Source organism: Oncorhynchus masou, unplaced genomic scaffold (genome assembly GCF_036934945.1).
Source record: "Oncorhynchus masou masou isolate Uvic2021 unplaced genomic scaffold, UVic_Omas_1.1 unplaced_scaffold_545, whole genome shotgun sequence".
Classification (NCBI taxonomy): Eukaryota; Metazoa; Chordata; class Actinopteri; order Salmoniformes; family Salmonidae; genus Oncorhynchus; species Oncorhynchus masou.
The window spans coordinates 384,894-410,903 of record NW_027011865.1 but is presented as its reverse complement, the minus strand read 5'-3'; the positions used below and the strand labels follow the sequence as shown (position 1 = coordinate 410,903).

Genomic DNA, 26,010 nt, shown 5'->3' with positions numbered 1-26,010 from the left:
AGAGACCTAAAGTAACAACCCGTTCTGTCTACTCTGGCATATTGGCAGAGGCTAAAGCTATACTCTGATTTCCCCAAACACAAGACTCCAGCATCAGTACAGAGCTTTAGAAACAGAGTTATAGAAACAGAGTTATAGTTATAGAAACAGCCACCAACAGAGCCACCAACAGAGTTATAGAATTATAGAAACAGAGTTATAGAAACAGAGTTATAGAAACAGAGTTATAGAAACAGAGTTATAGTTATAGAAACAGAGTTATAGAAACAGAGTTATAGAAACAGAGTTATAGAAACAGAGTTATAGTTATAGAAACAGAGTTATAGAAACAGAGTTATAGAAACAGAGTTATAGAGTTATAGAAACAGAGGTATAGAAACAGAGTTATAGAGTTATAGAAACAGAGTTATAGAAACAGAGTTATAGTTATAGAAACAGAGTTATAGAAACAGAGTTATAGAATTATAGAAACAGAGTTATAGAAACAGAGTTATAGAAATAGAGTTATAGAATTATAGAAACATAGTTATAGAAACAGAGTGATAGTTATAGAAACAGAGTTATAGAAACAGAGTTATAGTTATAGAAACAGAGTTATAGAAACAGAGTTATAGAAACAGAGTTATAGAGTTATAGAAACAGAGGTATAGAAACAGAGTTATAGAGTTATAGAAACAGAGTTATAGAAACAGAGTTATAGTTATAGAAACAGAGTTATAGAAACAGAGTTATAGAATTATAGAAACAGAGTTATAGAAACAGAGTTATAGAAACAGAGTGATAGTTATAGAAACAGAGTTATAGAAACAGAGTTATAGTTATAGAAACAGAGTTATAGAAACAGAGTTATAGAAACAGAGTTATAGAAACAGAGTTATAGAATTATAGAAACAGATTTATAGAAACATAGTTATAGAGTTATAGAAACAGAGTTATAGAAACAGAGTTATAGAAACAGAGTTATAGTTATAGAAACAGAGTTATAGAAACAGAGTTATAGAAACAGAGTTATAGAAACAGAGTTATAGAATTATAGAAACAGAGTTATAGAAACAGAGTTATAGTTATAGAAACAGAGTTATAGAAACAGAGTTATAGAATTATAGAAACAGAGTTATAGAAACAGAGTTATAGAGTTATAGAAACAGAGTTATAGAGTTATAGAAACAGAGTTATAGAGTTATAGAAACAGAGTTATAGAGTTATAGAAACAGAGTTATAGAGTTATAGAAACAGAGTTATAGAAACAGAGTTGTAGAAACAGAGTTATAGAAACAGAGTTATAGAAACAGAATTATAGAAACAGAGTTATAGAAACAGAGTTATAGAAACAGAGTTATAGAAACATAGTTATAGAGTTATAGAAACAGAGTTATAGAGTTATAGAAACAGAGTTATAGAAACAGAGTGAGAGTACGTCAGAAAAAATGATCCAGAAATCACTTAATTGTTACGTATTGCCTCTTAATTCATACCCACTCTAGGTATCCATCCTTCATACCCACTCTAGGTATCCATCCTTCACACCCACTCTAGGTATCCATCCTTCATACCCACTCTAGATATCCATCCTTCATACCCACTCTAGGTATCCATCCTTCATACCCACTCTAGGTATCCATCCTTCATACCCACTCTGGGTATCCATCCTTCATACCCACTCTAGGTACCGGTCCTTCATACCCACCCTAGGTATCCATCCTTCATACCCACTCTAGGTATCCATCCTTCATACCCACTCTAGGTATCTAATCTTCATACCCACTCTAGGTATCTATCCTTCATACCCACTCTAGGTATCTATCCTTCATACCCACTCTAGGTATCCATCCTTCATACCCACTCTAGGTATCTATCCTTCATACCCACTCTAGATATCTATCCTTCATACCCACTCTAGATATCCATCCTTCATACCCACTCTAGGTATCTATCCTTCATACCCACGCTAGGTATCTATCCTTCATACCCACTCTAGGTATCTATCCTTCATACCCACTCTAGGTATCCATCCTTCATACCCACTCTAGGTATCTAATCTTCATACCCACTCTAGGTATCTATCCTTCATACCCACTCTAGGTATCTATCCTTCATACCCACTCTAGGTATCCATCCTTCATACCCACTCTAGGTATCTATCCTTCATACCCACTCTAGATATCTATCCTTCATACCCACTCTAGATATCCATCCTTCATACCCACTCTAGGTATCTATCCTTCATACCCACTCTAGGTATCTATCCTTCATACCCACTCTAGATATATATCCTTCATACCCACTCTAGATATCCATCCTTCATACCCACTCTAGGTATCTATCCTTCATACCCACTCTAGGTATCTATCCTTCATACCCACTCTAGGTATCTATCCTTCATACCCACTCTAGGTATCCATCCTTCATACCCACTCTAGGTATCTATCCTTCATACCCACTCTAGATATATATCCTTCATACCCACTCTAGGTATCTATCCTTCATACCCACTCTAGGTATCTATCCTTCATACCCACTCTAGGTATCCATCCTTCATACCCACTCTAGGTATCTATCCTTCATACCCACTCTAGGTATCCATCCTTCATACCCACTCTAGGTATCTATCCTTCATACCCACTCTAGGTATCTATCCTTCATACCCACTCTAGGTATCTATCCTTCATACCCACTCTAGGTATCTATCCTTCATACCCACTCTAGGTATCCATCCTTCATACCCACTCTAGGTATATATCCTTCATACCCACTCTAGATATCCATCCTTCATACCCACTCTAGGTATCTATCCTTCATACCCACTCTAGGTACCGGTCCTTCATACCCACTCTAGGTATCTATCCTTCATACCCACCCTAGGTATCCATCCTTCATACCCACTCTGGGTATCTATCCTTCATACCCACTCTAGGTATCTATCCTTCATACCCACTCTAGGTATCTATCCTTCATACCCACTCTAGGTATCCATCCTTCATACCCACTCTAGGTATCTATCCTTCATACCCACTCTAGATATCCATCCTTCATACCCACTCTAGGTATCCATCCTTCATACCCACTCTAGGTATCTATCATTCATACCCACTCTAGGTACCGGTCCTTCATACCCACCCTAGGTATCCATCCTTCATACCCACCCTAGGTATCTATCACTACTGTAGACCAGGGCCCTTCACTACAAAGACAATAGGGTTCCATTTGGGACGTACCCTAGATAATTCCCTCATGACCTGGCAGAAAACCATTCTTCAGAGAGCTTTTAAGGCTTCAAGGCAAGGCAGCCAACAGGTTTGCGAAATCCTTGTGGGTTTTATGTTGTTGTCCTGGCGTGTTTTTCAATTCACAGGCAGCTCTTTGCTTTGGGAAGCGCCAGTAGGTGCTTTGATTTTGTGACTCATCAGAAGGTGAAGACAGCCAATTGCTTTCACCTTAATAAGCTCCCCATCCCCCGTTCTGTGTATTAGAGAAATTAAAGGAAACACATAGTCAGTTGAACGACTGAATGCATTCAACCGAAATGTGTCTTCCGTATTTAACCCAATCAGAGAGGAGCGGGGGGAGGAGACAGACTTTCTCTCAGTAGTAGCAGGTAAAGATGCAGGCCATTAAGACAGACTTTCCCTCAGTAGTAGCAGGTAAAGATGCAGGCCATTAAGACAGACTTTCCCTCAGTAATAGCAGGTAAAGATGCAGGTCATTAAGACAGACTTTCCCTCAGTAGTAGCAGGTATAGATGCAGGTCATTAAGACAGACTTTCCCTCAGTAATATCAGGTAAAGATGCAGGTCATTAAGACAGACTTTCCCTCAGTAATAGCTGGTAAAGATGCAGGTCATTAAGACACATGTTTAATCTTCTTTTCCCAGAGCAAATGCAATAGAGCCAAGATCAATACCAGGAAGATGGTAAACAAGACCAACACAGGAAGAAAGTGTGGCTAAATTATGGACTACTCTATAAGGGGAACTGGAACTGAAATCTAAGTTACAGCGCCGTGAAAAAGTATTTACCCCCTTTCTGATTTTCTCTATTTATTTCACATATTTTTGAAACTGAATGTTAACAGATCTTCAACCAAAACCTAATATTAGATAAAGTGAACCTGAGTTTGCAAATAACATTAAAAAAAGTGATACTTATTTCATTTATTTAATTAACAAAGTTAAATAAGGCAAGTCGTCCAGGTCCTGAGGCAGCAAAGCCTTCCCCAAACCATCACACTACCACCACCATGCGTGTCTGTTGGTATGAGGTTCTTACTGTGGGAATACACTGTTTGGTTTTCACCAGGGACACAGGCATAACACATGTTGTCCAAAACGTTTACTAAGGTTTGTCAAAAAGCACCTGGAAGATCATCAAAACCCCTTGGCCCCATTATGCCTGAACAATTAATTAAATTTACATTGACCCCCCTTTGTTTTTACACTGCTGCTACTCGCTGTTTATTATCTATGCATCGTAACTTTACAATTTACCTCAACTAACCTGTACCCCCGCACATTGACTCAGTACCGGTACCTCATGTACATAGCCTTGTTATTGTTATGTAATTTTATTGCGTTACTTTTTAATGTATTTTTATTTCATTTTTCACTTTAGTTTATATAGTAAATATTTTCTTAACTCTATTTCTAGAATTGCCTTGTTGGTTAAGGGCTTGCAAGTAAGCATTTCACTGTATTTCTTTATTTAATCCTTATTTAGCCCTGTCTAAACCAATGGTTACTGTATGTAACCTAGCCCTGCCTAAACCAATGGTTAATGTATGTAACCTAGCCCTGCCTAAACCAATGGTTACTGGGATAGAAATGTAATGTAACCTAGCCCTGTCTAAACCAATGGTTACTGTATTTAACCTAGCCCTGTCTAAACCAATGGTTACTGTATTTAACCTAGCCCTGCCTAAACCAATGGTTACTGTATTTAACCTAGCCCTGTCTAAACCAATGGTTAATGTATGTAACCTAGCCCTGCCTAAACCAATGGGTACTGTATGTAACCTAGCCCTGTCTAAACCAATGGTTACTGTATTTAACCTAGCCCTGCCTAAACCAATGGTTAATGTATGTAACCTAGCCCTGCCTAAACCAATGGTTACTGTATGTAACCTAGCCCTGCCTAAACCAATGGGTACTGTATGTAACCTAGCCCTGCCTAAACCAATGGGTACTGTATGTAACTTAGCCCTGTCTAAACCAATGGTTACTGTATTTAACCTAGCCCTGCCTAAACCAATGGTTAATGTATGTAACCTAGCCCTGTCTAAACCAATGGTTACTGTATGTAACCTAGCCCTGCCTAAACCAATGGTTACTGGGATAGAAATGTAATGTAACCTAGCCCTGCCTAAACCAATGGTTACTGTATGTAACCTAGCCCTGCCTAAACCAATGGGTACTGTATGTAACCTAGCCCTGTCTAAACCAATGGTTACTGGATGTAACCTAGCCCTGCCTAAACCAATGGGTACTGTATGATGTCAGAAGGTGAATTCACCAATTTGTAAGTCGCTCTGGATAAGAGCGTCTGCTAAATGACTTAAATGTAAATGTAACCTAGCCCTGTCTAAACCAATGGTTACTGGGATAGAAATGTAATGTAACCTAGCCCTGTCTAAACCAATGGTTACTGTATGTAACCTAGCCCTGTCTAAACCAATGGTTACTGTATTTAACCTAGCCCTGTCTAAACCAATGGTTACTGTATTTAACCTAGCCCTGCCTAAACCAATGGTTACTGTATGTAACCTAGCCCTGCCTAAACCAATGGGTACTGTATGTAACCTAGCCCTGCCTAAACCAATGGTTACTGTATGTAACCTAGCCCTGTCTAAACCAATGGTTACTGTATGTAACCTAGCCCTGTCTAAACCAATGGTTACTGGATGTAACCTAGCTCTGTCTAAACCAATGGTTACTGTATGTAACCTAGCCCTGCCTAAACCAATGGTTACTGTATGTAACCTAGCCCTGCCTAAACCAATGGTTACTGTATGTAACCTAGCCCTGTCTAAACCAATGGTTACTGTATGTAACCTAGCCCTGCCTAAACCAATGGTTACTGTATGTAACCTAGCCCTGCAGGAAACCAATGGTTACTGTATGTAACCTAGCCCTGCCTAAACCAATGGTTACTGTATGTAACCTAGCCCTGTCTAAACCAATGGTTACTGTATGTAACCTAGCCCTGTCTAAACCAATGGTTACTGTATGTAACCTAGCCCTGTCTAAACCAATGGTTACTGTATGTAACCTAGCCCTGTCTAAACCAATGGTTACTGGATGTAACCTAGCCCTGCCTAAACCAATGGTTACTGTATGTAACCTAGCCCTGCCTAAACCAATGGTTACTGTATGTAACCTAGCCCTGCCTAAACCAATGGTTACTGTATGTAACCTAGCCCTGTCTAAACCAATGGTTACTGGATGTAACCTAGCCCTGCCTAAACCAATGGGTACTGGGATAGAACATGACATAGACCTATAGCCCAGCTTAGCCCAATGCTTTATGTGATATTACAGATGACATAGACAGTAACAGGGTTTGTAATGACAAACACCCTGTAAGACCAATGTTTGCATCTGCCAGTAAGTGACTATTAAACCCCTTACTTAAAGGCTGGTCAGGACTTAGTGCTGTTACATCAATCCTCTGAGACCACAGCCCACTCAACACACAGCCAGCCACACAGCCAGCCAGCCATCACACACACAGACAGACAGATAGCCACTCAACACACAGCCAGCCAGACAGCCATCACACAGACAGACAGACAGACAGACAGCCACCCAACACACAGCCACACAGACAGCCAGCCAACACACACACAGACAGACAGCCACCCAACACACAGCCAGACAGACAGCCAGCCAGCCACCCAACACACAGACAGCCAGCCAGCCACCCAACACACAGAGAGACAGACAGCCACCCAACACACAGCCAGACAGACAGCCAGCCAGACAGCCAGCCACCCAACACACAGACAGACAGACAGCCAGCCAGACAGCCAGCCACCCAACACACAGACAGACAGCCACCCAACACACAGACAGACAGCCAGCCACCCAACACACAGACAGACAGCCACCCAACACACAGCAAGCCATCCAGCCACCCAACACACAGCCAGCCATCCAGCCACCCAACACACAGCCAGCCATCTAGCCACCCAACACACAGCCAGCCACCCACACAGCCAGCCAGCCACCCACACAGCCAGCCAGCCTAACAAGAGTGTAAAAACAGCCCACCCACTGACATTCAGGAGACACCCTGCCCATTTGTAGACCTAATACATTACAAAATACTCTGTTCACAGATTTAGCCGAGGCCTAATTGGCGTTTCTGTTTTGCAATCCCTGAGTCAATGTTAATCCAAGCCTGTGAAATTGCCATTTCTGTGGTTTGTTTCCAAATCTAAAGCAGTCCATCCGATGTTATGTGTCTATTTCCAACCTCCCATCCCAGACATAGACCGTTCCCTCTGCTACCGCACGGCAAGCGGTACCGGAGCGCCAAGTCTAGGTCCAAGAGGCCCCTAAACAGCTTCTACCCCCAAGCCATAAGACTCCTGAACAGCTAATCAAATGGCTACCCAGACTATTTGCATTGTCTCCCCCAGAACGCTGCTGCTACTCTCTGTTTATAATCTATGCATAGTCACTTTAATAACACTACCTACATGTACATATCACCTCAATTACCTCGACACCGGAGCCCCCGCACATTGACTCTGTACTGGTACCCCCTATATACAGCCCCACTATTGTTATTTACTGCTGCTCTTTAATTATTTGTTAATCTTATTTTCTTAAAACTGCATTGTTGGTTAAGGGCTTGTAAGTAAGCATTTCACTGTAAGGTTGTATTTGGCGCATGTGACAAATACAATTTGATTTGATTTGATATCCGTTAGCTTTGCTGAAGAAGACAGAAATCTCATATCTTCTATTCTACTTAGTCTTTCTCGTAGCCTACATTCTGCATCATCTTCTATTCTGACTAGGCTACATTCTGCATCATCTTCTATTCTGACTAGGCTACATTCTGCATCATCTTCTATTCTGACTAGGCTACATTCTGCATCATCTTCTATTCTGACTAGGCTACATTCTGCATCATCTTCTATTCTGACTAGGCTACATTCTGCATCATCTTCTATTCTGACTACATTCTGCATCATCTTCTATTCTGCTACATTCTGCATTCTTCTATTCTGCATACATTCTTCATCTTCTATTCTGACTAGGCTACATTCTGCATCATCTTCTATTCTGACTAGGCTACATTCTGCATCATCTTCTATTCTGACTAGGCTACATTCTGCATCATCTTCTATTCTGACTCTACATTCTGCATCATCTTCTATTCTGACTCGGCTACATTCTGCATCATCTTCTATTCTGACATCATTCTGCATCATCTTCTATTCTGACTAGGCTACATTCTGCATCATCTTCTATTCTGACTAGGCTACATTCTGCATCATCTTCTATTCTGACTAGGCTACATTCTGCATCATCTTCTATTCTGACTAGGCTACATTCTGCATCATCTTCTATCTGATCTTTCTGCATCATCTTCTATTCTGACTATTCTGGACTACATTCTGCATCATCTTCTATTCTGACTAGGCTACATTCTGCATCATCTTCTATTCTGACTAGACTACATTCTGCATCATCTTCTATTCTGACTAGGCTACATTCTGCATCATCTTCTATTCTGACTAGGCCACATTCTGCATCATCTTCTATGCTGACTAGGCTACATTCTCATGTATGTACTGGTTCCCCTGTATGAAGTCTGGTTCTCCTATAATATGTCCTATCCCTGGACACTGACATCTGAACTTCTATCATCAGGGTGTTGCCTTTGCTGTGAACCCCATCAGTGGTGCAGCTGCTGCCTCTCTGCACAGTGAGAAAGGACCCCTGGGCTTTGGCAAGGCCTTGGTCTTCGTCCTAAATCGCACCCTATTCTCTATGTAGTGTACTACTTTGACCAGGGCCCCGAGCCCTGCTTCCGGAACTCTAATCTTCATGCTGTGTGGTTCAAAAGCAGGACTTGACTGTTGACTGACTACCTTCACGTATTTCTCTCTCACGTGTGACAGTGGTTTTCCTTGCGAGGTCAACATGTTTTCCTCCTTTTAACATTCCGATACAAGGGACACCGTTGGTTAGAACGGGAACAGACAAGGCAGACTGCTTATGTTTTGTCCTCTCTCTCTCTCTCTCTCTCCTCTCTCTCTCTCTGTCTCGCTCTCTCTCTCTCTCTCTCCCTGTCTCACTCTCTCTCTCTCTGTCTCTCTCTCTGTCTCGCTCTCTCTCTCTCCCCCTCTCTCTCTCTCTCTCTCTCTGTCTCGCTCTCTCTCTGTCTCTCTCTCTGTCTCTCTCTCTGTCTCTCTCTGTCTCTCTCTCTCTCTCTCTCCAACAATTGTTTTACTATTTTCCATAAATCATGACAACTGAGTTTGTGTTGAACACTGACAATGTTGATCAGGATTAGCTTAGTTATTGACGCACAGGGTAGAATAAAATAGAATATGATAAGATAGAATCTAGACTGTTGACTTGGATCCAGAAGAGGAATTGTGCAGTTTACTGAGTGAGTATATAAACACCTCTCTGGTATAAGTGGCAGTGAGGTTTCCAAATCACATGGGTAGGTTGTGTCTATCTTCCTGTCAGAGTGTGATGGTATGATTTGATCTGACTTGTCTGTCCTGTATGGTGTCACCACTTTAACCTCTCGTGAGGAAATACATATGATGAAATCCATCTTTAATAGCCTAAAGTTAATTCATATCTGATGTCTCCATCATTCCAGTATGCAAGAATTTGGAGACGTTTTTTACACATCTGCTTTCCATACAGCTGTTTCCACAGCACAAACAGCATACTTTCTTTTTTGTTGCCACCAAAACATCCAAGTGAATACAAAATCTAAATCACGTTTCCACTATACTCACTTCAGCTCAATCTAAACAGTAGGATCAACGTTGTTTCCTCAGTCAAAAACCACCATGCCTGTTTCCTCAATCTTGAGCTAGTAGTTAATGTTGTACTCTGTTTGCGCACCATCACGCCTCCTGCACATAACTACATAGCTCTGCCAAGCAGAAGTGACACATGGTTTTCTCCCCCAGCTTAAATTATTATCTGACAGAGGAAGATATTCAGCTTTATTTTAAGACTATCTGACCCACACATTACTTTATTATAGTCCAAGACAAAAATATATTCGTGACACTAGAATGTGCACTATGTAACCAATCAGTCAATCGTTATGTCCCTGCATAGGGTCATAGTCATAGCCACACAGGTGGGTCCTGTAAACGGTTTCCATACTGTGATTCCATGCTCTGGGGCACGAATATAAAGCTAATTATATTAATTATGCACAGAGTTCTCCACCACCTTGACAGACTGACAGCAACCTGTGGCATGTCATCTGCATACGCATGAAGGTATTACAGAAGCCGACGAGATACTAAATCAATTACAATGCAGCTTTAAAAGCAGGTCACACTGAGGCTGGTACTGTCTGTCTGGACAGTTATCCGGTGAATTCACTGCATGAATTCTGCTCAAATTCACATAGGGGTGATCCCACTAAACTGAGAGTGACAGCCTGGAATAAAACACCGTTCGCCCTAGTTAGCCTGGCTACGGCCGGTTACCTCACATTAGCTAGCAAACTCATAGCTAAACCCCTTATCAACTCCTCACAAAATAACGGTTTAATTAACATTATACTTACACCACCAGCAAACGCGATATCACTCGTCGTCCAACTTCGGCGGGATTTCTTCAAAAACACACTGGCATTTTTAAAAACAGTCAATATTTGAATCAGCCGTTGATATCTAGAAATAGACTACAATATTTCTATAGCCAGTTGTGTTCAAGGCGCCGACCGGCTCCGTCCTCCGCCATTTTGGTTGTGATGGGGAATACGTTACGTCGCGCGGGTTTGGTTTGGCTGCTGTCGGGTCACCCTATGTAATTATAGGAAGCACCAAAATAGCATATCATTGTGTTATAGTTGTGGAACACATGTATGAACGACACTATCTATAAACGAATAATTCGTTTTTTTTACTAACTAAGTTATACAATTTTGATTGTAAAGATTCTAACTTGCAAGTCTACACAAGTACTGGTAAAATACATTAAAATGCTTAGGACTATATATAAAATGCATATAATACATTTTATACATAATTGTAAGTGTACTTTAATGTGAAGTGTTATTGAACATGTTAATTTCCCAGACAAAAACAAAAATATAAACGCAACATGAAACAATTTCATTTTTTAAATTTAATCAAATGAAACAATTTCAAAGATTTAACTGAGTTACTGTTCATATATGGGTTTCACATGACTGGGAATACAGATATGCATATGCTCTCACAGAGAAAAGGTAGGGGTGTGGATTAGGGTGTGGATCAGAAAACCAGTCAGTGTCTGGTGTGACCACCATTTGCCTCATGCAGGGCAACATCTCCTTTGCATAGAGTTAATCAGGCTGTTGATTGTGGCCTGTGGAATGTTGTCCCACTCTTCTTCAATGGCTGTGCAAAGTTGCTGGATATTGGCAGAAACTGGAACATGCTGTCGTACACATAGATCCAGAGCATCCCAAACATGCTCAATGGGCGACATGTCTTGTGAGTATGTAGGCCATGGAAGAACTGGGAGATTTTCAGCTTCTAGGAATTGTGTACAGATCCTTGCGACATGGGACAGTGCATTATCATGCTGAAACATGAGGTGATGTTGGCGGATGAATGGCACGACAATGGGCCTCAGGATCTGGTCACAGTATCTCTGTGCATTCAAATTGCCATCGATAAAATGCAATTGTGTTCGGCGTCCGTAGCTTATGCCTGCCCATAACATAACCCCACCACCCCCATGCAGCACTCTGTTTACAACGTTGACATCAGCAAACCGCTCTCACACACAACGCCATACACGTCTGCTATCCGCCCGGTACAGTTGAAACTGGGATTCATCAGAGAAGAGCATACTTCTCCAGCATATGATATGTCAAACCTGTCAGATGGATGGATTATTTTGGCAAAAGAGAAATGCTCACTAACAGGGATGTAAACAAATGTGTGAAGAAACATTTGAGAGAAATACGCATTTTGTGCATATGGAAAATTTACGGGATTGTTTATTTCAGCTCATGAAATATGGGACCGACATTTTACTTGTTGGGTTTATATTTTTCTTCAGTGTAGATAGCCTAGCCCTAGATCCTCTCATAATTATAATTCCCCCGTGGAGTTTAGTACTAGAAAGGTAGTCTAATCAGAACAATGCTGCCACCTAGTGGTAAATCACATTATTCTTAAAATCCAATATTTTATTTTATTAAAAAAAATGTATGTGGAGGTATACACTGAGTGTACAAAACATTGGTAGCACCGTCCTAATATTAAATTGCACCCGTTTTTTCCACCGCAGAATAGCCTCAATTCGTCGGCCCATAGACTCTACAAGGGGCGGCAGGGTAGCCTAGTGTTGGACTAGTTACCGGAAGGTTGCAAGTTCACAACCCCCGAGCTGACAAGGTACAAATCTGTCGTTCTGCCCCTGAACAGGCAGTTAACCCACTGTTCCTAGGCCGTCATGGAAAATAAGAATTTGTTCTGAACTGACTTGCCTGGTTAAATAAAGGTCAAATAAAATTAACAAGGTGTCGAAAGCGTTCCACAGGAATGCTGGTCCATGTTGACTCCAATGCTTCCACAGTTGTGTCATGGTATCTGGATGTCCCTTGGGTGGTGGACCATTCTTGATTGAAACTGTCTGGATGTCCTTTGGGTGGTAGACACGGGAAACTGTTGAGTGTATAAAAAAACAGCTGCGTTGCTGTTCTTGACACACAAACCGGTGCGACTGGCATCTACTACCATACCATGTTGAAAAGCACTAAAACACATTCCATGTCTCGAGGCTTAAACATCCTTATTTAACCTGTCTTCTCCTGGTGACATCACATTTACATTTTACATTTAAAGTCATTTAGCAGACGCTCTTATCCAGAGCGACTTACAAATTGGTGAATTCACCTTCTGACATCAGTGGAACAGCCACTTTACAATAGTGCATCTAAATCATTTAGGGGGGTTGAGAAGGATTGCTTTATCCTATCCTAGGTATTCCTTGAAGAGGTGGGGTTTCAGGTGTCTCCGGAAGGTGGTGATTGACTCCGCTGTCCTGGCGTCGTGAGGGAGTTTGTTCCACCATTGGGGGGCCAGAGCAGCGAACAGTTTTGACTGGGCTGAGCGGGAACTGTACTTCCTCAGTGGTAGGGAGGCGAGCAGGCCAGAGGTGGATGAACGCAGTGCCCTTGTTTGAGTGTAGGGCCTGATCAGAGCCTGGAGGTACTGCGGTGCCGTTCCCCTCACAGCTCCGTAGGCAAGCACCATGGTCTTGTAGCGGATGCGAGCTTCAACTGGAAGCCAGTGGAGAGAGCGGAGGAGCGGGGTGACGTGAGAAAGGGTTCATAGCTTTCAACTGGACTTACCTGGTTAGTCATGGAATGAGCAGGTATTCGTGATGTTTTATAAACGTAGTGTATTTTGATCGGCTTTCTCATCAGAACATGTCTTCTCTGTGGATCTGCGCCGTTTCTGAGAGAAAAAAACATAGGTTCTACCGAGATTTGAACTCGGATCGCAGGATTCAGAGTCCTGAGTGCTAACCATTACACCATAGAACCCCGTGCTCCAACTTCTTTCATATTATGTATATAACTGTTATCTATGTAATGAGAATACCACTGCACTGTAGTGATTAATTTATGTGGCGGACTACTACTTCACTGGTGCATTTCTATTTGAAGTGTCTGCAATTCTTTTCGTAGCAATGAATATCGGCCGTTGGTTTGCTTTTTTGTTGCTCCCCTCCCATAGCTAGCAACGTCACAACACAATCCCGGAAGTGTCAGTCTGAAAACAGACCCGTCGCCGTTAGGTAGCTGAGTGTTTCAAAATCTATTTGTTAAATCGTCGCATTTTAAACAGTTTATACAAACGAAATATTCCTATTTATCTTTTAGAAAATGGGAACCAGAGATGATGAATACGATTATCTGTTTAAAGGTAACATTACAGCATGATCCTCGATATCAAAGCCAGCTAGGTAGCTAACGTTAGCTAGGCAGCTGTTTAGCTAACGTTAACAGTGAAACCTTTTAATTTGTGTCTGTGAAGTATGATATAGGTGTGTGAATAGCTCTGATACATTATTTGTTTTATAAACGAAAACTACATATTGATGATAAATTATAAACATAAATTGTGAAGCAGTTGGATTGCAACGTTAGGTACCCAAACGCCTAACGTTAATAGGTTAGCAGCTGTTTCTAAACAATGCTGACTTTTGTATGATTAAGTGAGGTCGGGGTGTTTCCCGAGATAGCTAGATTGCTAGATTAGCTAGCCAGCTGGTTATCTTAGCTACATGCAACGAACATTGGTTATTATCTAGCTACATTCATCCGTAGATAAATAATGTGATGTTATAATCTCCCTTTCCTGTTTTTTTTTTCTGTGCTGTTTAATCTAAATTTTTACATATGTCACGTGTTGTGGCTATCTGTTTTGTTGTTTTCTATTTCAAGTTGGTTTAACATAAAAAGCATAAGACTAAGAATTAACGTTAGCTACACACCACTGTGGATGTTTGACAGTGTCACTGCAAAAGTGAATTGGTGATGGTCAGATATTTTATGTGATGGCATCTTGTAGCTACACGTGATTTAACTATGTCATATCCCTATGTAATTGCTACACATTGACCTTCTGGCAGGGCCTGATTAATGCAGGAGCTTACATGGGTTGAAGCCCTGGGGGCCAAAACCGTAGGGGCCCTTGAGGCAGAGAAAAATTGAAGTGTGTGTGTGTGTAATCCGGCCCTGACCTTTGGGGTCAATAAAGATTTTATTCCATTGAATTCATCAGCCATTAATTTTGTGTTCCAGTGGTTTTGATAGGAGACTCGGGTGTTGGCAAGAGCAACCTGCTCTCTCGTTTCACCCGGAATGAGTTTAACCTGGAAAGTAAGAGCACCATTGGAGTGGAGTTTGCCACCCGCAGTATCCAGGTGGATGGGAAAACGGTGAAGGCTCAGATCTGGGACACGGCAGGACAGGAGCGCTACCGGGCTATCACCTCGGCGTGAGTATGCTGTAGGGTAAAGTTGCCCCTAGATGCTGATCTGGGGTCAGTTTATCATTTTTCCCACAAATGGTTAATGTTAGGATTGGGGAAGGTCAGCTGATCCAGAGTTTACAATAGGAAGATTTGGAGCTGGACAAGTGACCGGGAAGAATTTTATTTATTGAACCTTTGAGAAATTTACCGGTCATCTATATGTAATATATTCCATTTAGCAGACTCCACTTACAGTCATGTAATATATTCCATTTAGCAGACTCCACTTACAGTCATGTAATATATTGCATTTAGCAAACGCCACTTAGTCATGTAATATATTCCATTTAGCAGAGGCCACTTACATTTACATTTAACTTATGGGTGGTCCTGGGAATCGAACCCACGACCCTGGCATTGCCATGCTCTACCAACGGAGCTACAAAGGACCGTCTGCATTGGGTGCGTATAAGCCATTAGGCCGTCCGCCAATGCAGCCAGCGCCATCAATAAACGAGGGATGTTGGTCAAATGAGCCTCATTTACATGTCCTTTAAAACAGCCTATAACTAATTACAGGAGACTCTTCCTTGTGTTTCGATGTGTCCTATATGCACAACTTCATAGCCTAATGTTTTTTTTTACTTTCCTAAAACAATAATTGTCCATTTCACAGTTCAGCTGTCTGAGATTTGTGCACTGAATGCGTCAGGCCGTTGCGTCAGACCGTTGCGTCAGACCGTTGCGTCAGACCGTTGCGTTAGACCGTTGCGTTAGACCGCTGCATGCATCAGGGCGTTGCATTAGGCCGTTGCATGCATCAGGGCGTTGCATTAGGCCGTTGCATGCATTAGGGCGTTACATTAGGCCGTTGCATGCATCAGGGTGTTGCGTTAGGCCGTTGCATGCATCAGGGTGTTGCATTAGGCTGGTGCATGCATCAGGGCGTTACATTAGGCCGTTGCATGCATCAGGGCGTTACATTAGGCCGTTGCATGCATCAGGACGTTACATTAGGCCGTTGCATGCATCAGGGTGTTGCATCAGGCCGTTGCATGCATCAGGGCGTTATATTAGGCCGTTGCATGCATCAGGGCGTTACATTAGGCCGTTGCATGCATCAGGGCGTTATATTAGGCCGTTGCATGCATCAGGGCGTTACATTAGGCCGTTGCATGCATCAGGGCGTTATATTAGGCCGTTGCATGCATCAGGGCGTTACATTAGGCCGTTGCATGCATCAGGGTGTTGTATTAGGCCGTTGCATGCATCAGGGCGTTACATTAGGCCGTTGCATGCATCAGGGTGTTGCATCATGTCGTTGCATGCATCAGGGCGTTACATTAGGCCGTTGCATGCATCAGGCCGTTGCATTAGGCCATTGCATGCATTAGGGCATTGCATTAGGGCATTGCATGCATTAGGCCATTGCATTAGGGCATTGCATTATGCCATTCCATCAGGGTGTTGCATCAGGTCGTTGCATGCATCAGGGCGTTACATTAGGCCGTTGCATGCATCAGGCCGTTGCATTAGGGCATTGCATTAGGGCATTGCATGCATTAGGCCATTGCATTAGGGCATTGCATTATGCCATTCCATTAGGGTGTTGCATTAGGGCATTGCATTAGGCCATTAGGGCATTGCATTAGGGCATTGCATTAGGGCATTGCATTAGGGCGTTGCATTAGGGCGTTGCATTAGGGCGTTGCATCAGGGCATTGCATTAGGCCATTAGGGCATTGCATTAGGGCATTGCATTAGGGCGTTGCATTAGGGTGTTGCATTAGGGCGTTGCATCAGGGCATTGCATTAGGCCATTAGGGCATTGCATTAGGGCGTTGCATTAGGGCGTTGCATTAGGGCGTTGCATTAGGGCGTTGCATTAGGGCGTTGCATCAGGGCACTGCATTAGGCCATTAGGGCATTGCATTAGGGCATTGCATTAGGGCATTGCATTAGGGCATTGCATTAGGGCATTGCATTAGGGCATTGCATTAGGGCATTCGATTAGGGCGTTGCATCAGGGCATTGCATTAGGGCATTGCATTAGGCCATTAGGGCATTGCATTAGGGCGTTGCATCAGGGCGTTGCATCAGGGCGTTGCATTAGGGCGTTGCATTAGGGCATTGCATTAGGCCATTAGGGCATTGCATTAGGGCGTTGCATTAGGCCATTAGGGCATTGCATTAGGGCGTTGCATCAGGGCATTGCATCAGGGCGTTGCATTAGGGCGTTGCATTAGGGCGTTGCATCAGGGCGTTGCATCAGGGCATTGCATTAGGGCATTGCATTAGGGCATTGCATTAGGGCATTGCATTAGGGCATTGCATTAGGGCATTGCATTAGGGCATTCCATTAGGGCATTGCATTAGGGCGTTGCATCAGGGCGTTGCATCAGGGCATTGCATTAGGGCATTGCATTAGGGCATTGCATTAGGGCATTGCATTAGGGCATTGCATTAGGGCGTTGCATTAGGGCGTTGCATCAGGGCGTTGCATCAGGGCGTTGCATCAGGGCGTTGCATCAGGGCGTTGCATCAGGGCGTTGCATCAGGGCGTTGCATTAGGGCATTGCATTAGGGCATTGCATTAGGCCATTAGGGCATTGCATTAGGGCATTGCATTAGGCCATTAGGGCATTGCATTAGGGCGTTGCATCAGGGCGTTGCATCAGGGCGTTGCATTAGGGCGTTGCATTAGGGCATTGCATTAGGGCATTGCATTAGGCCATTAGGGCATTGCATTAGGGCGTTGCATTAGGCCATTAGGGCATTGCATTAGGGCGTTGCATTAGGCGTTGCATCAGGCGTTGCATCAGCATCAGGGCGTTACATTTAGGCGTTGCATCAGGGCGTTGCATTAGGGCATTGCATTAGGCCATTAGGGCATTGCATTAGGGCGTTGCATCAGGGCGTTGCATCAGGGCGTTGCATCAGGGCGTTGCATTAGGGCGTTGCATCAGGCGTTGCATCAGGCGTTGCATCAGGGCGTTGCATCAGGGCGTTGCATTAGGACGTTGCATTAGGGCGTTGTATTAGGCGTTGCATCAGGGCGTTTCATTAGGCGTTGCATCAGGGCGTTGCATCAGGGCGTTGCATCAGGGCGTTGCATTAGGCGTTGCATCAGGGCGTTACATTAGGCATTGCATTAGGCATTGCATTAGGCCATTAGGGCATTGCATTAGGGTTGCATCAGGGCGTTGCATCAGGGCGTTGCATTAGGCATTGCATTAGGCCATTAGGGCATTGCATTAGGCATTGCATTAGGCCATTAGGGCATTGCATTAGTGCATTGCATTAGGGCATTGCATTAGGGCGTTGCATCAGGGCGTTGCATCAGGGCATTGCATCAGGGCGTTGCATTAGGGCGTTGCATCAGGGCGTTGCATTAGGGCATTGCATCAGGGCGTTGCATTAGGGCGTTGCATTAGGGCGTTGCATCAGGGCGTTGCATTAGGCCATTAGGGCATTGCATTAGGGCGTTGCATTAGGGCATTGCATCAGGGCGTTGCATTAGGGCATTGCATTAGGCCATTAGGGCATTGCATTAGGGCATTGCATTAGGGCATTGCATTAGGGCGTTGCATCAGGGCGTTGCATCAGGGCATTGCATCAGGGCGTTGCATTAGGGCGTTGCATCAGGGCGTTGCATTAGGGCATTGCATCAGGGCGTTGCATTAGGGCGTTGCATCAGGGCGTTGCATTAGGCCATTAGGGCATTGCATTAGGGCGTTGCATTAGGACATTGCATTAGGGCGTTGCATTAGGGCATTGCATTAGGGCGTTGCATCAGGGCGTTGCATCAGGGCGTTGCATTAGGGCGTTGCATCAGGGCGTTACATCAGGCGTTGCATCAGGGCGTTGCATCAGGGCGTTGCATCAGGGCGTTGCATTAGGCGTTACATCAGAGCATTGCATCAGGGCGTTACATTAGGGCGTTGCATTAGGGCGTTGCATCAGGGCATTGCATCAGGGCGTTGCATCAGGGCGTTGCATTAGGGCGTTGCATCAGGGCGTTGCATCAGGGCGTTGCATTAGGGCGTTGCATCAGGGCGTTGCATCAGGGCGTTGCATCAGGGCGTTGCATTAGGGCGTTGCATCAGGGCGTTGCATCAGGGCGTTGCATCAGGGCATTGCATTAGGGCGTTGCATCAGGGCGTTGCATCAGGGCGTTGCATCAGGGCATTGCATTAGGGCGTTGCATTAGGCCATTAGGGCATTGCATTAGGGCGTTGCATCAGGGCGTTGCATCAGGGCGTTGCATTAGGGCGTTGCATTAGGCCATTAGGGCATTGCATTAGGGCGTTGCATTAGGCCATTGCATTAGGGCGTTGCATTAGGCCATTAGGGCATTGCATTAGGGCATTGCATCAGGGCGTTGCATCAGGGCGTTGCATTAGGGCGTTGCATCAGGGCGTTGCATTAGGGCGTTGCATCAGGGCGTTGCATCAGGGCGTTGCATTAGGGCGTTGCATCAGGGCGTTGCATCAGGGCGTTGCATTAGGGCGTTGCATTAGGGCGTTGCATCAGGGCGTTGCATCAGGGCGTTGCATTAGGGCGTTGCATTAGGCCATTAGGGCATTGCATTAGGCCATTAGGGCATTGCATCAGGGCATTGCATTAGGCCATTAGGGCATTGAATTAGGTCATTAGGGCATTGCATTAGGGCGTTGCATTAGGCCATTAGGGCATTGCATCAGGGCATTAGGGCATTGCATTAGGGCGTTGCATTAGGGCATTGCATTAGGCCATTAGGGCATTGCATCAGGGCATTGCATTAGGCCATTAGGGCATTGCATTAGGGCGTTGCATTAGGCCATTAGGGCATTGCATTAGGCCATTAGGGCATTGCATTAGGGCGTTGCATTAGGCCATTAGGGCATTGCATTAGGCCATTAGGGCATTGCATTAGGGCGTTGCATTAGGCCATTAGGGCATTGCATTAGGCCATTAGGGCATTGCATTAGGCCATTAGGGCATTGCATTAGGGCATTGCATTAGGCCATTAGGGCATTGCATTAGGCCATTGTGTATGTATGAATTAATGTATGTATGCATGAATGAATGTATGTATGAATGTATGAATTAATGAATGTATGTATGAATGAATTAATGTATGTATGAATGTAGAGTCTAGACCGGGGTACTGTAAAGTTCATTGAGGGTCTAGACCGGGGTACTGTAAAGCTCTCTGGGGGTCTAGACCGGGGTACTGTAAAGCTCATTGGAGGTTTAGACCGGGGTACTGTAAAGCTCTCTGGGGGTCTAGACCGGGGTACTGTAAAGCTCTCTGAGAGTCTAGACCGGGGTACTGTAAAGCTCATTGGGGGTTTAGACCGGGGTACTGTAAAGCTCTCTGAGAGTCTAGACCGGGGTACTGTAAAGCTCATTGGGGGTTTAGACCGGGGTACTGTAAAGCTCATTGGAGGTTTAGACCGGGGTACTGTAAAGCTCATTGGGGGTCTAGACCGGGGTACTGTAAAGCTCATTGGAGGTTTAGACCAGGGTACTGTAAAGCTCATTGGAGGTTTAGACCAGGGTACTGTAAAGCTCATTGGAGGTTTAGACCGGGGTACTGTAAAGCTCTCTGGGGGTCTAGACCGGGTACTGTACAGCTCATTGGAGGTTTAGACCAGGGTACTGTAAAGCTCATTGGAGGTTTAGACCGGGGTACTGTAAAGCTCATTGGAGGTTTAGACCGGGTACTGTAAAGCTCTCTGAGAGTCTAGACCGGGTACTGTAAAGCTCATTGGGGGTCTAGACCGGGGTACTGTAAAGCTCATTGGAGGTTTAGACCAGGGTACTGTAAAGCTCATTGAGGGTCTAGACCGGGGTACTGTAAAGCTCTCTGGGGGTCTAGACCGGGGTACTGTAAAGCTCTCTGAGAGTCTAGACCGGGGTACTGTAAAGCTCATTGGGGGTTTAGACCGGGGTACTGTAAAGCTCTCTGAGAGTCTAGACCGGGGTACTGTAAAGCTCATTGGGGGTTTAGACCGGGGTACTGTAAAGCTCATTGGAGGTTTAGACCGGGGTACTGTAAAGCTCATTGGGGGTCTAGACCGGGGTACTGTAAAGCTCATTGGAGGTTTAGACCAGGGTACTGTAAAGCTCATTGGAGGTTTAGACCAGGGTACTGTAAAGCTCATTGGAGGTTTAGACCGGGGTACTGTAAAGCTCTCTGGGGGTCTAGACCGGGTACTGTACAGCTCATTGGAGGTTTAGACCAGGGTACTGTAAAGCTCATTGGAGGTTTAGACCGGGGTACTGTAAAGCTCATTGGAGGTTTAGACCGGGGTACTGTAAAGCTCTCTGAGAGTCTAGACCGGGGTACTGTAAAGCTCATTGGGGGTCTAGACCGGGGTACTGTAAAGCTCATTGGAGGTTTAGACCAGGGTACTGTAAAGCTCATTGAGGGTCTAGACCGGGGTACTGTAAAGCTCATTGAGGGTCTAGACCGGGGTACTGTAAAGCCCATTGAGGGTCTAAAATGGTCCTCTTTTTCCACTGTTGATGATGTCATGGTGCAGGTACTACAGAGGCGCGGTGGGGGCCCTGCTGGTCTATGACATCGCCAAGCACCTGACCTATGAAAATGTGGAGCGGTGGTTGAAAGAGCTGCGGGACCACGCAGACACCAACATCGTCATCATGCTGGTTGGCAACAAGAGTGACCTGCGTCACCTCCGAGCCGTGCCCACCGACGAGGCTCGGGCGTTCGCAGGTTAGAGATGCCACCGAAAAAGCTACATACATTTCTGTTTTTTGTTGTTGTTGTACTTTCCTTCGTTGATGATGCTGCAGTCTCACAAAAATGTATGTTTTAATGTTACTATTTATGCTTGCATTCATTCCTGTGGAATGTTCCAGAACGGGTACAGTCTCTAACTTAGGGAGTTGTTTGTTTCCTAACGGGTACAGTCTCTAACTTAGGGAGTTGTTTGTTCCAGAACGGGTACAGTCTCTAACTTAGGGAGTTGTTTGTTTCCTAACGGGTACAGTCTCTAACTTAGGGAGTTGTTTGTTCCAGAACGGGTACAGTCTCTAACTTAGGGAGTTGTTTGTTCCAGAACGGGTACAGTCTCTAACTTAGGGAGTTGTTTGTTCCAGAACGGGTACAGTCTCTAACTTAGGGAGTTGTTTGTTTCCTAACGGGTACAGTCTCTAACTTAGGGAGTTGTTTGTTTCATAACGGGTACAGTCTCTAACTTAAGGAGTTGTTTGTTCCAGAACGGGTACAGTCTCTAACTTAAGGAGTTGTTTGTTCCATAACGGGTACAGTCTCTAACTTAGGGAGTTGTTTGTTTCCTTCAGAGAAAAACGGTTTGTCTTTCCTTGAGACGTCAGCCCTGGATTCCACCAACGTTGAAACGGCTTTCCAGACCATTCTGACAGGTGTGTGTGTGTGTGTGTGTGTGTGTGTGTGTGTGTGTGTGTGTGTGTGTGTGTGTTGTCACACCTGTTGATTTGATCTGCTATCTTGGCAAGACAGACTGGATATGACCTAATCATCTCTCCCTCTCTTCTCCCCTCCATCAGAAATCTATCGAATCGTCTCTCAGAAGCAGATGTCAGAGCGTCAGGAGAGCGACATGTCTCCTAGCAACAATGTGGTCAACATCCAGGTGCAGCCCACTGAGAACAAACCAAAGATGCAGTGCTGTCAGAACATCTAGCCCCGCCCATGTTACCACTACACCTCTACCCCCTTATATACCCTATACCCCCACCTCTTCCCCCTTATATACCCTGTACCCCCACCTCTACCCCCTTATATACCCTGTAGCCCCACCTCTACCCACTCATATACCCTGTACCCCCACCTCTACCCCCTAACCCATCATATACCCTGTACCCCACTTCTACCGCTCATATGCACTCTACCCCCTAACCCCTCATATACCCTGTACCCCCACCTCTACCCCCTAACCCCTCATAGACCCTGTACCCCCACCATATACCCTGTACCCCCACCTAGCCCCTCATATACCCTGTACCCCACCTCTACCCCTCTTCCTCCCTCCGTCCCTCCTCCACTCCCTCCTACACTCCCTCCCTCCTACACTCCCTTTTCCACTCCCTCTCCTCCTCTCCCTCCCTCCGTCCCTCCTCCACTCCCTCTCTCCGTCCCTCCTCCACTCCCTCTCTCCTTCTCTCCCTCTCCTCCTCTCCCTCCCTCTGTCCCTCCTCCACTCCCTCCCTCCCTCTCTCCTCCTCTCCCTCATTCCCTCCTCCACTCCCTCTCCTCTCCCCACTCCCTCCCTCCCTCCTCCACTCCCTCTTCCTCTCTCCCTCCTCCTCTCCCTCCCTACTGATCATGATCTGAGAAGCCTCGTCAGTGTCTGGAGTCGTGTTCCCCAGCGGAGCCTTTTCAGACAGGAAGTCATTTATATTTCTCACTGTAGATGTAATACTGTTGATGCGCTGACATGTCTTACACAGAAATGTCTTAATATATATTCATCTGATTTTTTTATCTTCGTTTTCTTCAATTTATGACTTCCATTTTGTGTTCCTCCATTTTTTTTACCTATGTTTATTTTTATTTTTTTCAAATATTGTATCATATTTCCCACTAACGTGTACGTATTTAAAGCACACTGAGAATGCTCTGATGTGTATCTGTCTACGACCCCCCCCCTCCCATCAGTTAGCCTCGCTCCCTCCCTCTCTCTTTAGTATAATGTCATGTTTGACAACGGTAGGTTCTTCCAAACATGTGGATGTATTTAAGCACAGTGTACTAGATAGAATGTATGCTCCCTGGTCCCTGTCGATAGGTGGAGTTTGACAACTGATCTGATTGCTGTAAATAGCTTAAGACTTGTGGCATTAGATCTGTTTGCGGATGGCTTCAACCATGCCAATGGACAGACAGGGCAGGCATCAAAGTACCTAACACGTAGAGGAACAACAGCTGTGTCAATGGAACCCTATGCCCTACCATATATAGTGCACTACTTGTGACCAGGGCCCATAGGGTTCCATTTGGGACACAGTATTCGTCACTTTGTTTACAGTCAGTCTGTGGCAGGTTAGCTTAGCATGTTATGATGATGACGACGATGATGTCACTTCATGGCACCACTTTGCTGCCTCGCATGTTTTTATCTTGCTTTAAAAGATGACTGAGTTATCGTAACTCTCTGACTGAGTTATCGTAACTCTCTGACTGAGTTATCGTAACTCTCTGACTGAGTTATCGTAACTCTCTGACTGAGTTATCGTAACTCTCTGACTGAGTTATCGTAACTCTCTGACTGAGTTATCGTAACTCTCTGACTGAGTTATCGTAACTCTCTGACTGAGTTATCGTAACTCTCTGACTGAATTTATCACCGAGTTATCAGAACTCTCTGACTGAATGTGGAACACTACCATTGCCCAGAACATGCAGTTGGCTAGACGGTGACCGTGGTGAAACAATATAGAAGTTTATCCATTAAACATTTCTGTACTCTCTTGGATAAATTGAGCGTACATAGTTAGACGTCTTTAAAAACATAGTCGGAGATGTCTGTAACAGGAAGTGACTAGCATTATAGTCAGTCAGGGAGTTCATTCCATTTCAATTCAGAAAATAAACATAATTCCAATTGCACATTTTCCTCATTGAAAAACATGGGAGAGAATAGTGTATTTCTGTTTCACTTTGTGAATTGACTGGAATTGAAAGAGCGTTAGTCAGTCGAATTACACATCAGGTTCTTATTTTCAACGTGATCAAACCACAGAATAATGATGCCCGCTGTAGTGTTCTGGCCGAAACCAACTTTAAATCAAGTCAAATCACATTTTATTTGTCACACACACATGTATAGGAGATGTTATTGCGGTTGTAGTGAAAGGCTTGTGCAACAGTGCAATAATATCGAACGATACCCACCAATTTAAAAGTGAAAGAATGGAATTAAGGAATATACAAGTATTAGGACGAGCAACGTCAGAGTGGCATAGATTAAAATACAGTAGAATAGAATACAGTAGAATAGAATACAGTAGAATAGAATACAGTATATACATATGAGATGAGTAAAGCAGAAAATATGTAAACAACATTAAACATATGAAATATGTAAACAACACATTCTAGGTATTTCTCTTCCAGGAATAACTACTCTTGAATATGCATGTATAGATCTAGTGTAAATGTGATGCTGTACTATATTCTATGCAGCCGACAGTCAGATACCAGAGAATATTAATTGACGTATTTTATTTGACGAGATATCAAACTGTGAAAAGAATAAATAATAATATGAAATGAATTGCTGACAAGGTGACGATTCAATAGGAATCATGGTGGTCATCTCGTCTTGTACTGCTGGTCTCCTTGTGACACGTGTTCATAATCAGAATGTCTATCAGTTGTTGCATTCGTGTCAAGAAGCATCTGTTAGTAAAACATCATGTTTTTAAATACATAGATTGGATCTTTGTCCCAAATGTCACCCTATTCCCTGTTAGTTCACCACTTGTTGACCAGGCCCATAGGGCTTTTGTGAAAAGTAGTGCACTACATAGGGAATAGGGCTCTAGTCTATAGTAGTACCACTATATAGGGAATAGGGTTCTGGTCTAAAGTTGTGCACTAGATAGGGAATAGGGCTCTGGTCTAGAGTAGTGCACTAGATAGGGAATAGGAAGACACATCCATATACTGGGTCACATTATTTAGGTCGGCTGCTGTTCACTCTCAGTGCCTCCCTCTACCACTCATTTAAAATCCAATAACTCTACTAACCACCTCTACACCCATCTAACATAGAACGATCCTACTGGCCAACTAACCACCTCTACTCCCATCTAACATAGAACGT

At 44.2% G+C, this 26,010-nt stretch overlaps 2 protein-coding genes and 1 non-coding gene across 3 annotated transcripts in view; 1 reads left to right on the top strand and 2 right to left on the bottom strand.

Moving 5' to 3' along the window:
- The window catches only part of LOC135536019 (C-myc promoter-binding protein-like), a 53,457-nt gene extending 42,504 nt beyond the window's left edge, over positions 1 to 10,953 (bottom strand). Inside the window, exon 1 of the mRNA XM_064962414.1 lies at positions 10,777 to 10,953. The gene's annotated coding sequence lies outside the window, so the exon portion shown is untranslated. The remainder of the gene's footprint in view (positions 1 to 10,776) is intronic.
- A 2,730-nt stretch (positions 10,954 to 13,683) lies between these two features.
- trnaq-cug (transfer RNA glutamine (anticodon CUG)) lies at positions 13,684 to 13,755 on the bottom strand. Its single transcript has one exon. It is a non-coding gene; the product is annotated as a tRNA-Gln (tRNA).
- A 218-nt stretch (positions 13,756 to 13,973) lies between these two features.
- On the top strand, positions 13,974 to 25,458 carry LOC135536017 (ras-related protein Rab-11A). Its single transcript, XM_064962412.1, has 5 exons — positions 13,974 to 14,137; positions 15,019 to 15,214; positions 21,721 to 21,914; positions 22,505 to 22,585; positions 22,730 to 25,458. Exons 1-5 carry the CDS (start codon positions 14,098 to 14,100, stop codon positions 22,864 to 22,866), a joined length of 648 nt encoding a protein of 215 aa, XP_064818484.1. The 5' UTR covers positions 13,974 to 14,097; the 3' UTR covers positions 22,867 to 25,458.
- Positions 25,459 to 26,010: the final 552 nt, after the last annotated feature.

Bases quoted from the DNA above. Each gene is read 5' to 3' on its own strand.
- LOC135536017 (XM_064962412.1), top strand. From the start codon at position 14,098: ATGGGAACCAGAGATGATGAATACGATTATCTGTTTAAAG. The intron at 21,915-22,504 runs GTTAGAGATGCC...TGTTTCCTTCAG, and splicing joins CGAGGCTCGGGCGTTCGCAG to AGAAAAACGGTTTGTCTTTC. The intron at 22,586-22,729 runs GTGTGTGTGTGT...CCCCTCCATCAG, and splicing joins TTTCCAGACCATTCTGACAG to AAATCTATCGAATCGTCTCT.